At 43.1% G+C, this 12,459-nt stretch overlaps 2 protein-coding genes across 4 annotated transcripts in view; both read left to right on the top strand.

Moving 5' to 3' along the window:
- Positions 1-12,459, top strand: part of LOC306704261 (collagen alpha-3(VI) chain-like) — a 146,869-nt gene that overhangs the window by 33,677 nt on the left and 100,733 nt on the right. The gene's annotated exons all lie outside the window — the stretch shown is intronic.
- On the top strand, positions 3,098-11,654 carry LOC306703988 (collagen alpha-3(VI) chain-like; the record flags this gene model as incomplete). Its single annotated transcript, XM_079170198.1, has 4 exons — positions 3,098-3,722; positions 9,041-9,634; positions 10,727-11,313; positions 11,553-11,654. 4 exons carry the CDS (start codon positions 3,098-3,100, stop codon positions 11,652-11,654), a joined length of 1,908 nt encoding a protein of 635 aa, XP_079026324.1.

Below are 12,459 nucleotides of genomic sequence, written 5' to 3'. Positions count from 1 at the left end.
ACCCCTCAACACTGGAGCAGCTCTCCAGTACGTGAGGGATAATGTCTTGTCAGTCTCTGCTGGAAGCAGGCGCCTGGAAGGAGTTCCTCAGGTCCTGATATTGCTAAGTGGTGGAAGGTCTTCTGATAGTGTTGATGCACCAGCCTCTGCTCTCAAACAGCTGGGTGTCTTGATCTTTGCAATTGGAACCAAGAGGTCCGATAGCAGAGAACTGCAGAAGATATCCCACGATGCCAATTCTGTTCTCTCTGTGTCTGATTTTACTGACCTTCAACGTATCCAACAGCAACTTCAGTCCTCCTTGGAGGCTTTGGTTATTGACGTCACCCCAGAATCACCAACTGTACTTGGTATGTTAACAAGGACAGCCTCTTACTGTCCTGAAAGGCTACCTGACTTGTTTCACTTACACTCAGTGAATCAAATTAAGTGAAATTCCTGTTAAGCTACACTTTTCTATTTGAAATGAGGTGGTGGTGTGCTTCCATACTATTTTTAAATAAAGTAGGCAGTATTAAGTGCTTTTTTAAAAAGAATCCACAACTTTAAGACAAGTTCACGAGCATACTTTGAAAAAAGTGTTTTATTTTTTGTCTTCCTGTCTTCTCAGTTTACACGGCCAAAAACGATATTGTATTCCTTCTGGATGGTTCTGATAGCACAAGGAAAGGCTTCCCTGCTATGCGTGATTTTATCGAGAAAGTAATTATGAAACTAAATGTGGGAGAAAACAAAGACCGTGTGTCTGTCGTCCAGTACAGCAGAGATGCAGAGGTCCATTTCTATCTGAATACATACACCAAAAAAGAGGATATTGTTGATTTGGTCAGAGGGTTGAGACACAGAGGAGGCAAACCCCTCAACACTGGGGCCGCCCTCAAATATGTCAGCGACACTGTCTTTACAAACCCTGCTGGGAGTAGGCGCCAGCAAGGTGTACCACAGATATTGATCCTGCTAAATGCTGGAAGATCTTTTGACAATGTAGATACCCCCGCCTCTGTTCTCAGACAACAGGGCATCAATGTCATTGGAATTGGAATAAGAAGCTCTGACAGTGAAGAGCTGCAGAAAATATCATATGACCCTAATTACACTCTATCAGTGTCTGATTTCACTGACCTCCCCAGTGTCCAGGAAAAGCTCTCCTCTCTAATCAGCACAGGGCTAGTGAGGGCCACGCCCATTACACCAACAGTAACTGGTAAGAGAGGGACTGAGTTTTACATTTCAAATTCATGGTAGAATGCAAACTGAACTATTATCAAGTGAATTACTCTAAGTTCAGGTCAGCTAGTGGCAATGTTGCAAAACAGTTGTGCCAGCATTAAAAGAGGACATTTCTAAACCTTGAGGTTACCTTTCAACATCTTACTTTAGCACAAGAAATATTTGACACACCAACCTAAATATGTCTCAAATTCTATCTCCTCTAGTGGAGACACAACCAACAGGACGAGATGTTGTGTTCTTGTTGGATGGATCTGATGGAACTAGAACTGGATTCCCAGCTCTACGAGACTTTTTGGAAAGAGTAGTAGAAAAACTCAGTGTGGATGATAACAAAGACCGTGTCTCAGTGGTTCAGTACAGTAGAGATCCAGCTGTCCAGTTCTATTTAAACACATACGGGACAAAAGCTGAGATCCTTGACATTGTCAGAGGTTTGAAGCACAAAGGCGGAAGACCCCTCAACACTGGAGCAGCTCTCCAGTACGTGAGGGATAATGTCTTGTCAGTCTCTGCTGGAAGCAGGCGCCTGGAAGGAGTTCCTCAGGTCCTGATATTGCTAAGTGGTGGAAGGTCTTCTGATAGTGTTGATGCACCAGCTTCTGCTCTCAAACAGCTGGGTGTCTTGATCTTTGCAATTGGAACCAAGAGGTCCGATAGCAGAGAACTGCAGAAGATATCCCACGATGCCAATTCTGTTCTCTCTGTGTCTGATTTTACTGACCTTCAACGTATCCAACAGCAACTTCAGTCCTCCTTGGAGGCTTTGGTTATTGACGTCACCCCAGAATCACCAACTGTACTTGGTATGTTAACAAGGACAGCCTCTTGCTGGCCTGAAAGGCTACCTGACTTGTTTCACTTACACTCAGTGAATCAAATTAAGTGAAATTCCTGATAAGCCACACTTTTCTATTTGAAATGAGGTGGTGGTGTGCTTCCATACTATTTTTAAATAAAGTAGGCAGTATTAAGTGCTTTTTTAAAAAGAATCCACAACTTTAAGACAAGTTCACGAGCATACTTTGAAAAAAGTGTTTTATTTTTTGTCTTCCTGTCTTCTCAGTTTACACGGCCAAAAACGATATTGTATTCCTTCTGGATGGTTCTGATAGCACAAGGAAAGGCTTCCCTGCTATGCGTGATTTTATCGAGAAAGTAATTATGAAACTAAATGTGGGAGAAAACAAAGACCGTGTGTCTGTCGTCCAGTACAGCAGAGATGCAGAGGTCCATTTCTATCTGAATACATACACCAAAAAAGAGGATATTGTTGATTTGGTCAGAGGGTTGAGACACAGAGGAGGCAAACCCCTCAACACCGGGGCCGCTCTCAAATATGTCAGCGACACTGTCTTTACAAACCCTGCTGGGAGTAGGCGCCAGCAAGGTGTACCACAGATATTGATCCTGCTAAATGCTGGAAGATCTTTTGACAATGTAGATACCCCCGCCTCTGTTCTCAGACAACAGGGCATCAATGTCATTGGAATTGGAATAAGAAGCTCTGACAGTGAAGAGCTGCAGAAAATATCATATGACCCTAATTACACTCTATCAGTGTCTGATTTCACTGACCTCCCCAGTGTCCAGGAAAAGCTCTCCTCTCTAATCAGCACAGGGCTAGTGAGGGCCACGCCCATTACACCAACAGTAACTGGTAAGAGAGGGACTGAGTTTTACATTTCAAATTCATGGTAGAATGCAAACTGAACTATTATCAAGTGAATTACTCTAAGTTCAGGTCAGCTAGTGGCAATGTTGCAAAACAGTTGTGCCAGCATTAAAAGAGGACATTTCTAAACCTTGAGGTTACCTTTCAACATCTTACTTTAGCACAAGAAATATTTGACACACCAACCTAAATATGTCTCAAATTCTATCTCCTCTAGTGGAGACACAACCAACAGGACGAGATGTTGTGTTCTTGTTGGATGGATCTGATGGAACTAGAACTGGATTCCCAGCTCTACGAGACTTTTTGGAAAGAGTAGTAGAAAAACTCAGTGTGGATGATAACAAAGACCGTGTCTCAGTGGTTCAGTACAGCAGAGATCCAGCTGTCCAGTTCTATTTAAACACATACGGGACAAAAGCTGAGATCCTTGACATTGTCAGAGGTTTGAAGCACAAAGGCGGAAGACCCCTCAACACTGGAGCAGCTCTCCAGTACGTGAGGGATAATGTCTTGTCAGTCTCTGCTGGAAGCAGGCGCCTGGAAGGAGTTCCTCAGGTCCTGATATTGCTAAGTGGTGGAAGGTCTTCTGATAGTGTTGATGCACCAGCCTCTGCTCTCAAACAGCTGGGTGTCTTGATCTTTGCAATTGGAACCAAGAGGTCCGATAGCAGAGAACTGCAGAAGATATCCCACGATGCCAATTCTGCTCTCTCTGTGTCTGATTTTACTGACCTTCAACGTATCCAACAGCAACTTCAGTCCTACTTGGAGGCTTTGGTTATTGACGTCACCCCAGAATCACCAACTGTACTTGGTATGTTAACAAGGACAGCCTCTTGCTGGCCTGAAAGGCTACCTGACTTGTTTCACTTACACTCAGTGAATCAAATTAAGTGAAATTCCTGATAAGCTACACTTTTCTATTTGAAATGAGGTGGTGGTGTGCTTCCATACTATTTTTAAATAAAGTAGGCAGTATTAAGTGCTTTTTTAAAAAGAATCCACAACTTTAAGACAAGTTCACGAGCATACTTTGAAAAAAGTGTTTTATTTTTTGTCTTCCTGTCTTCTCAGTTTACACGGCCAAAAACGATATTGTATTCCTTCTGGATGGTTCTGATAGCACAAGGAAAGGCTTCCCTGCTATGCGTGATTTTATCGAGAAAGTAATTATGAAACTAAATGTGGGAGAAAACAAAGACCGTGTGTCTGTCGTCCAGTACAGCAGAGATGCAGAGGTCCATTTCTATCTGAATACATACACCAAAAAAGAGGATATTGTTGATTTGGTCAGAGGGTTGAGACACAGAGGAGGCAAACCCCTCAACACTGGGGCCGCCCTCAAATATGTCAGCGACACTGTCTTTACAAACCCTGCTGGGAGTAGGCGCCAGCAAGGTGTACCACAGATATTGATCCTGCTAAATGCTGGAAGATCTTTTGACAATGTAGATACCCCCGCCTCTGTTCTCAGACAACAGGGCATCAATGTCATTGGAATTGGAATAAGAAGCTCTGACAGTGAAGAGCTGCAGAAAATATCATATGACCCTAATTACACTCTATCAGTGTCTGATTTCACTGACCTCCCCAGTGTCCAGGAAAAGCTCTCCTCTCTAATCAGCACAGGGCTAGTGAGGGCCACGCCCATTACACCAACAGTAACTGGTAAGAGAGGGACTGAGTTTTACATTTCAAATTCATGGTAGAATGCAAACTGAACTATTATCAAGTGAATTACTCTAAGTTCAGGTCAGCTAGTGGCAATGTTGCAAAACAGTTGTGCCAGCATTAAAAGAGGACATTTCTAAACCTTGAGGTTACCTTTCAACATCTTACTTTAGCACAAGAAATATTTGACACACCAACCTAAATATGTCTCAAATTCTATCTCCTCTAGTGGAGACACAACCAACAGGACGAGATGTTGTGTTCTTGTTGGATGGATCTGATGGAACTAGAACTGGATTCCCAGCTCTACGAGACTTTTTGGAAAGAGTAGTAGAAAAACTCAGTGTGGATGATAACAAAGACCGTGTCTCAGTGGTTCAGTACAGTAGAGATCCAGCTGTCCAGTTCTATTTAAACACATACGGGACAAAAGCTGAGATCCTTGACATTGTCAGAGGTTTGAAGCACAAAGGCGGAAGACCCCTCAACACTGGAGCAGCTCTCCAGTACGTGAGGGATAATGTCTTGTCAGTCTCTGCTGGAAGCAGGCGCCTGGAAGGAGTTCCTCAGGTCCTGATATTGCTAAGTGGTGGAAGGTCTTCTGATAGTGTTGATGCACCAGCTTCTGCTCTCAAACAGCTGGGTGTCTTGATCTTTGCAATTGGAACCAAGAGGTCCGATAGCAGAGAACTGCAGAAGATATCCCACGATGCCAATTCTGTTCTCTCTGTGTCTGATTTTACTGACCTTCAACGTATCCAACAGCAACTTCAGTCCTCCTTGGAGGCTTTGGTTATTGACGTCACCCCAGAATCACCAACTGTACTTGGTATGTTAACAAGGACAGCCTCTTGCTGGCCTGAAAGGCTACCTGACTTGTTTCACTTACACTCAGTGAATCAAATTAAGTGAAATTCCTGATAAGCTACACTTTTCTATTTGAAATGAGGTGGTGGTGTGCTTCCATACTATTTTTAAATAAAGTAGGCAGTATTAAGTGCTTTTTTAAAAAGAATCCACAACTTTAAGACAAGTTCACGAGCATACTTTGAAAAAAGTGTTTTATTTTTTGTCTTCCTGTCTTCTCAGTTTACACGGCCAAAAACGATATTGTAGTCCTTCTGGATGGTTCTGATAGCACAAGGAAAGGCTTCCCTGCTATGCGTGATTTTATCGAGAAAGTAATTATGAAACTAAATGTGGGAGAAAACAAAGACCGTGTGTCTGTCGTCCAGTACAGCAGAGATGCAGAGGTCCATTTCTATCTGAATACATACACCAAAAAAGAGGATATTGTTGATTTGGTCAGAGGGTTGAGACACAGAGGAGGCAAACCCCTCAACACTGGGGCCGCCCTCAAATATGTCAGCGACACTGTCTTTACAAACCCTGCTGGGAGTAGGCGCCAGCAAGGTGTACCACAGATATTGATCCTGCTAAATGCTGGAAGATCTTTTGACAATGTAGATACCCCCGCCTCTGTTCTCAGACAACAGGGCATCAATGTCATTGGAATTGGAATAAGAAGCTCTGACAGTGAAGAGCTGCAGAAAATATCATATGACCCTAATTACACTCTATCAGTGTCTGATTTCACTGACCTCCCCAGTGTCCAGGAAAAGCTCTCCTCTCTAATCAGCACAGGGCTAGTGAGGGCCACGCCCATTACACCAACAGTAACTGGTAAGAGAGGGACTGAGTTTTACATTTCAAATTCATGGTAGAATGCAAACTGAACTATTATCAAGTGAATTACTCTAAGTTCAGGTCAGCTAGTGGCAATGTTGCAAAACAGTTGTGCCAGCATTAAAAGAGGACATTTCTAAACCTTGAGGTTACCTTTCAACATCTTACTTTAGCACAAGAAATATTTGACACACCAACCTAAATATGTCTCAAATTCTATCTCCTCTAGTGGAGACACAACCAACAGGACGAGATGTTGTGTTCTTGTTGGATGGATCTGATGGAACTAGAACTGGATTCCCAGCTCTACGAGACTTTTTGGAAAGAGTAGTAGAAAAACTCAGTGTGGATGATAACAAAGACCGTGTCTCAGTGGTTCAGTACAGTAGAGATCCAGCTGTCCAGTTCTATTTAAACACATACGGGACAAAAGCTGAGATCCTTGACATTGTCAGAGGTTTGAAGCACAAAGGCGGAAGACCCCTCAACACTGGAGCAGCTCTCCAGTACGTGAGGGATAATGTCTTGTCAGTCTCTGCTGGAAGCAGGCGCCTGGAAGGAGTTCCTCAGGTCCTGATATTGCTAAGTGGTGGAAGGTCTTCTGATAGTGTTGATGCACCAGCTTCTGCTCTCAAACAGCTGGGTGTCTTGATCTTTGCAATTGGAACCAAGAGGTCCGATAGCAGAGAACTGCAGAAGATATCCCACGATGCCAATTCTGTTCTCTCTGTGTCTGATTTTACTGACCTTCAACGTATCCAACAGCAACTTCAGTCCTCCTTGGAGGCTTTGGTTATTGACGTCACCCCAGAATCACCAACTGTACTTGGTATGTTAACAAGGACAGCCTCTTGCTGGCCTGAAAGGCTACCTGACTTGTTTCACTTACACTCAGTGAATCAAATTAAGTGAAATTCCTGATAAGCCACACTTTTCTATTTGAAATGAGGTGGTGGTGTGCTTCCATACTATTTTTAAATAAAGTAGGCAGTATTAAGTGCTTTTTTAAAAAGAATCCACAACTTTAAGACAAGTTCACGAGCATACTTTGAAAAAAGTGTTTTATTTTTTGTCTTCCTGTCTTCTCAGTTTACACGGCCAAAAACGATATTGTATTCCTTCTGGATGGTTCTGATAGCACAAGGAAAGGCTTCCCTGCTATGCGTGATTTTATCGAGAAAGTAATTATGAAACTAAATGTGGGAGAAAACAAAGACCGTGTGTCTGTCGTCCAGTACAGCAGAGATGCAGAGGTCCATTTCTATCTGAATACATACACCAAAAAAGAGGATATTGTTGATTTGGTCAGAGGGTTGAGACACAGAGGAGGCAAACCCCTCAACACCGGGGCCGCTCTCAAATATGTCAGCGACACTGTCTTTACAAACCCTGCTGGGAGTAGGCGCCAGCAAGGTGTACCACAGATATTGATCCTGCTAAATGCTGGAAGATCTTTTGACAATGTAGATACCCCCGCCTCTGTTCTCAGACAACAGGGCATCAATGTCATTGGAATTGGAATAAGAAGCTCTGACAGTGAAGAGCTGCAGAAAATATCATATGACCCTAATTACACTCTATCAGTGTCTGATTTCACTGACCTCCCCAGTGTCCAGGAAAAGCTCTCCTCTCTAATCAGCACAGGGCTAGTGAGGGCCACGCCCATTACACCAACAGTAACTGGTAAGAGAGGGACTGAGTTTTACATTTCAAATTCATGGTAGAATGCAAACTGAACTATTATCAAGTGAATTACTCTAAGTTCAGGTCAGCTAGTGGCAATGTTGCAAAACAGTTGTGCCAGCATTAAAAGAGGACATTTCTAAACCTTGAGGTTACCTTTCAACATCTTACTTTAGCACAAGAAATATTTGACACACCAACCTAAATATGTCTCAAATTCTATCTCCTCTAGTGGAGACACAACCAACAGGACGAGATGTTGTGTTCTTGTTGGATGGATCTGATGGAACTAGAACTGGATTCCCAGCTCTACGAGACTTTTTGGAAAGAGTAGTAGAAAAACTCAGTGTGGATGATAACAAAGACCGTGTCTCAGTGGTTCAGTACAGCAGAGATCCAGCTGTCCAGTTCTATTTAAACACATACGGGACAAAAGCTGAGATCCTTGACATTGTCAGAGGTTTGAAGCACAAAGGCGGAAGACCCCTCAACACTGGAGCAGCTCTCCAGTACGTGAGGGATAATGTCTTGTCAGTCTCTGCTGGAAGCAGGCGCCTGGAAGGAGTTCCTCAGGTCCTGATATTGCTAAGTGGTGGAAGGTCTTCTGATAGTGTTGATGCACCAGCCTCTGCTCTCAAACAGCTGGGTGTCTTGATCTTTGCAATTGGAACCAAGAGGTCCGATAGCAGAGAACTGCAGAAGATATCCCACGATGCCAATTCTGCTCTCTCTGTGTCTGATTTTACTGACCTTCAACGTATCCAACAGCAACTTCAGTCCTACTTGGAGGCTTTGGTTATTGACGTCACCCCAGAATCACCAACTGTACTTGGTATGTTAACAAGGACAGCCTCTTGCTGGCCTGAAAGGCTACCTGACTTGTTTCACTTACACTCAGTGAATCAAATTAAGTGAAATTCCTGATAAGCTACACTTTTCTATTTGAAATGAGGTGGTGGTGTGCTTCCATACTATTTTTAAATAAAGTAGGCAGTATTAAGTGCTTTTTTAAAAAGAATCCACAACTTTAAGACAAGTTCACGAGCATACTTTGAAAAAAGTGTTTTATTTTTTGTCTTCCTGTCTTCTCAGTTTACACGGCCAAAAACGATATTGTATTCCTTCTGGATGGTTCTGATAGCACAAGGAAAGGCTTCCCTGCTATGCGTGATTTTATCGAGAAAGTAATTATGAAACTAAATGTGGGAGAAAACAAAGACCGTGTGTCTGTCGTCCAGTACAGCAGAGATGCAGAGGTCCATTTCTATCTGAATACATACACCAAAAAAGAGGATATTGTTGATTTGGTCAGAGGGTTGAGACACAGAGGAGGCAAACCCCTCAACACTGGGGCCGCCCTCAAATATGTCAGCGACACTGTCTTTACAAACCCTGCTGGGAGTAGGCGCCAGCAAGGTGTACCACAGATATTGATCCTGCTAAATGCTGGAAGATCTTTTGACAATGTAGATACCCCCGCCTCTGTTCTCAGACAACAGGGCATCAATGTCATTGGAATTGGAATAAGAAGCTCTGACAGTGAAGAGCTGCAGAAAATATCATATGACCCTAATTACACTCTATCAGTGTCTGATTTCACTGACCTCCCCAGTGTCCAGGAAAAGCTCTCCTCTCTAATCAGCACAGGGCTAGTGAGGGCCACGCCCATTACACCAACAGTAACTGGTAAGAGAGGGACTGAGTTTTACATTTCAAATTCATGGTAGAATGCAAACTGAACTATTATCAAGTGAATTACTCTAAGTTCAGGTCAGCTAGTGGCAATGTTGCAAAACAGTTGTGCCAGCATTAAAAGAGGACATTTCTAAACCTTGAGGTTACCTTTCAACATCTTACTTTAGCACAAGAAATATTTGACACACCAACCTAAATATGTCTCAAATTCTATCTCCTCTAGTGGAGACACAACCAACAGGACGAGATGTTGTGTTCTTGTTGGATGGATCTGATGGAACTAGAACTGGATTCCCAGCTCTACGAGACTTTTTGGAAAGAGTAGTAGAAAAACTCAGTGTGGATGATAACAAAGACCGTGTCTCAGTGGTTCAGTACAGTAGAGATCCAGCTGTCCAGTTCTATTTAAACACATACGGGACAAAAGCTGAGATCCTTGACATTGTCAGAGGTTTGAAGCACAAAGGCGGAAGACCCCTCAACACTGGAGCAGCTCTCCAGTACGTGAGGGATAATGTCTTGTCAGTCTCTGCTGGAAGCAGGCGCCTGGAAGGAGTTCCTCAGGTCCTGATATTGCTAAGTGGTGGAAGGTCTTCTGATAGTGTTGATGCACCAGCTTCTGCTCTCAAACAGCTGGGTGTCTTGATCTTTGCAATTGGAACCAAGAGGTCCGATAGCAGAGAACTGCAGAAGATATCCCACGATGCCAATTCTGTTCTCTCTGTGTCTGATTTTACTGACCTTCAACGTATCCAACAGCAACTTCAGTCCTCCTTGGAGGCTTTGGTTATTGACGTCACCCCAGAATCACCAACTGTACTTGGTATGTTAACAAGGACAGCCTCTTGCTGGCCTGAAAGGCTACCTGACTTGTTTCACTTACACTCAGTGAATCAAATTAAGTGAAATTCCTGATAAGCTACACTTTTCTATTTGAAATGAGGTGGTGGTGTGCTTCCATACTATTTTTAAATAAAGTAGGCAGTATTAAGTGCTTTTTTAAAAAGAATCCACAACTTTAAGACAAGTTCACGAGCATACTTTGAAAAAAGTGTTTTATTTTTTGTCTTCCTGTCTTCTCAGTTTACACGGCCAAAAACGATATTGTATTCCTTCTGGATGGTTCTGATAGCACAAGGAAAGGCTTCCCTGCTATGCGTGATTTTATCGAGAAAGTAATTATGAAACTAAATGTGGGAGAAAACAAAGACCGTGTGTCTGTCGTCCAGTACAGCAGAGATGCAGAGGTCCATTTCTATCTGAATACATACACCAAAAAAGAGGATATTGTTGATTTGGTCAGAGGGTTGAGACACAGAGGAGGCAAACCCCTCAACACCGGGGCCGCTCTCAAATATGTCAGCGACACTGTCTTTACAAACCCTGCTGGGAGTAGGCGCCAGCAAGGTGTACCACAGATATTGATCCTGCTAAATGCTGGAAGATCTTTTGACAATGTAGATACCCCCGCCTCTGTTCTCAGACAACAGGGCATCAATGTCATTGGAATTGGAATAAGAAGCTCTGACAGTGAAGAGCTGCAGAAAATATCATATGACCCTAATTACACTCTATCAGTGTCTGATTTCACTGACCTCCCCAGTGTCCAGGAAAAGCTCTCCTCTCTAATCAGCACAGGGCTAGTGAGGGCCACGCCCATTACACCAACAGTAACTGGTAAGAGAGGGACTGAGTTTTACATTTCAAATTCATGGTAGAATGCAAACTGAACTATTATCAAGTGAATTACTCTAAGTTCAGGTCAGCTAGTGGCAATGTTGCAAAACAGTTGTGCCAGCATTAAAAGAGGACATTTCTAAACCTTGAGGTTACCTTTCAACATCTTACTTTAGCACAAGAAATATTTGACACACCAACCTAAATATGTCTCAAATTCTATCTCCTCTAGTGGAGACACAACCAACAGGACGAGATGTTGTGTTCTTGTTGGATGGATCTGATGGAACTAGAACTGGATTCCCAGCTCTACGAGACTTTTTGGAAAGAGTAGTAGAAAAACTCAGTGTGGATGATAACAAAGACCGTGTCTCAGTGGTTCAGTACAGTAGAGATCCAGCTGTCCAGTTCTATTTAAACACATACGGGACAAAAGCTGAGATCCTTGACATTGTCAGAGGTTTGAAGCACAAAGGCGGAAGACCCCTCAACACTGGAGCAGCTCTCCAGTACGTGAGGGATAATGTCTTGTCAGTCTCTGCTGGAAGCAGGCGCCTGGAAGGAGTTCCTCAGGTCCTGATATTGCTAAGTGGTGGAAGGTCTTCTGATAGTGTTGATGCACCAGCTTCTGCTCTCAAACAGCTGGGTGTCTTGATCTTTGCAATTGGAACCAAGAGGTCCGATAGCAGAGAACTGCAGAAGATATCCCACGATGCCAATTCTGTTCTCTCTGTGTCTTATTTTACTGACCTTCAACGTATCCAACAGCAACTTCAGTCCTCCTTGGAGGCTGTGGTTATTGACTTCACCCCAGAATCAACAACTGTAGTCGGTACGTTAAAACCGCGAAGAGTACACACATGTAGTACAAATCACTTCTGAGAACGAATGAAATGATATTTTAAAATACTTCAAAAACCTACTTGACGAAGAGATTGTGATCAAATTGACCATGTAACCTATTTTAATTACTCAAAAACATATATAAAGACAAAGTACTTCAAGGTACTACAAGTACTACCACAACTTCACCTATTTCTTGCCAGGAGAAGCGAGCAATGTTCACCGTTATCGATCCCAGCCGCGAACTACGGCATTTTCACAGGCACACTTCAGGAGGACGAGCAGAACACACTGCA

Source organism: Pholis gunnellus, assembly GCF_910591455.1.
Source record: "Pholis gunnellus genome assembly, chromosome: 12".
NCBI lineage: Eukaryota > Metazoa > Chordata > Actinopteri > Perciformes > Pholidae > Pholis > Pholis gunnellus.
Note: the sequence above shows the minus strand (reverse complement) of the source record. Positions and strands in the feature narration are given on the sequence as shown.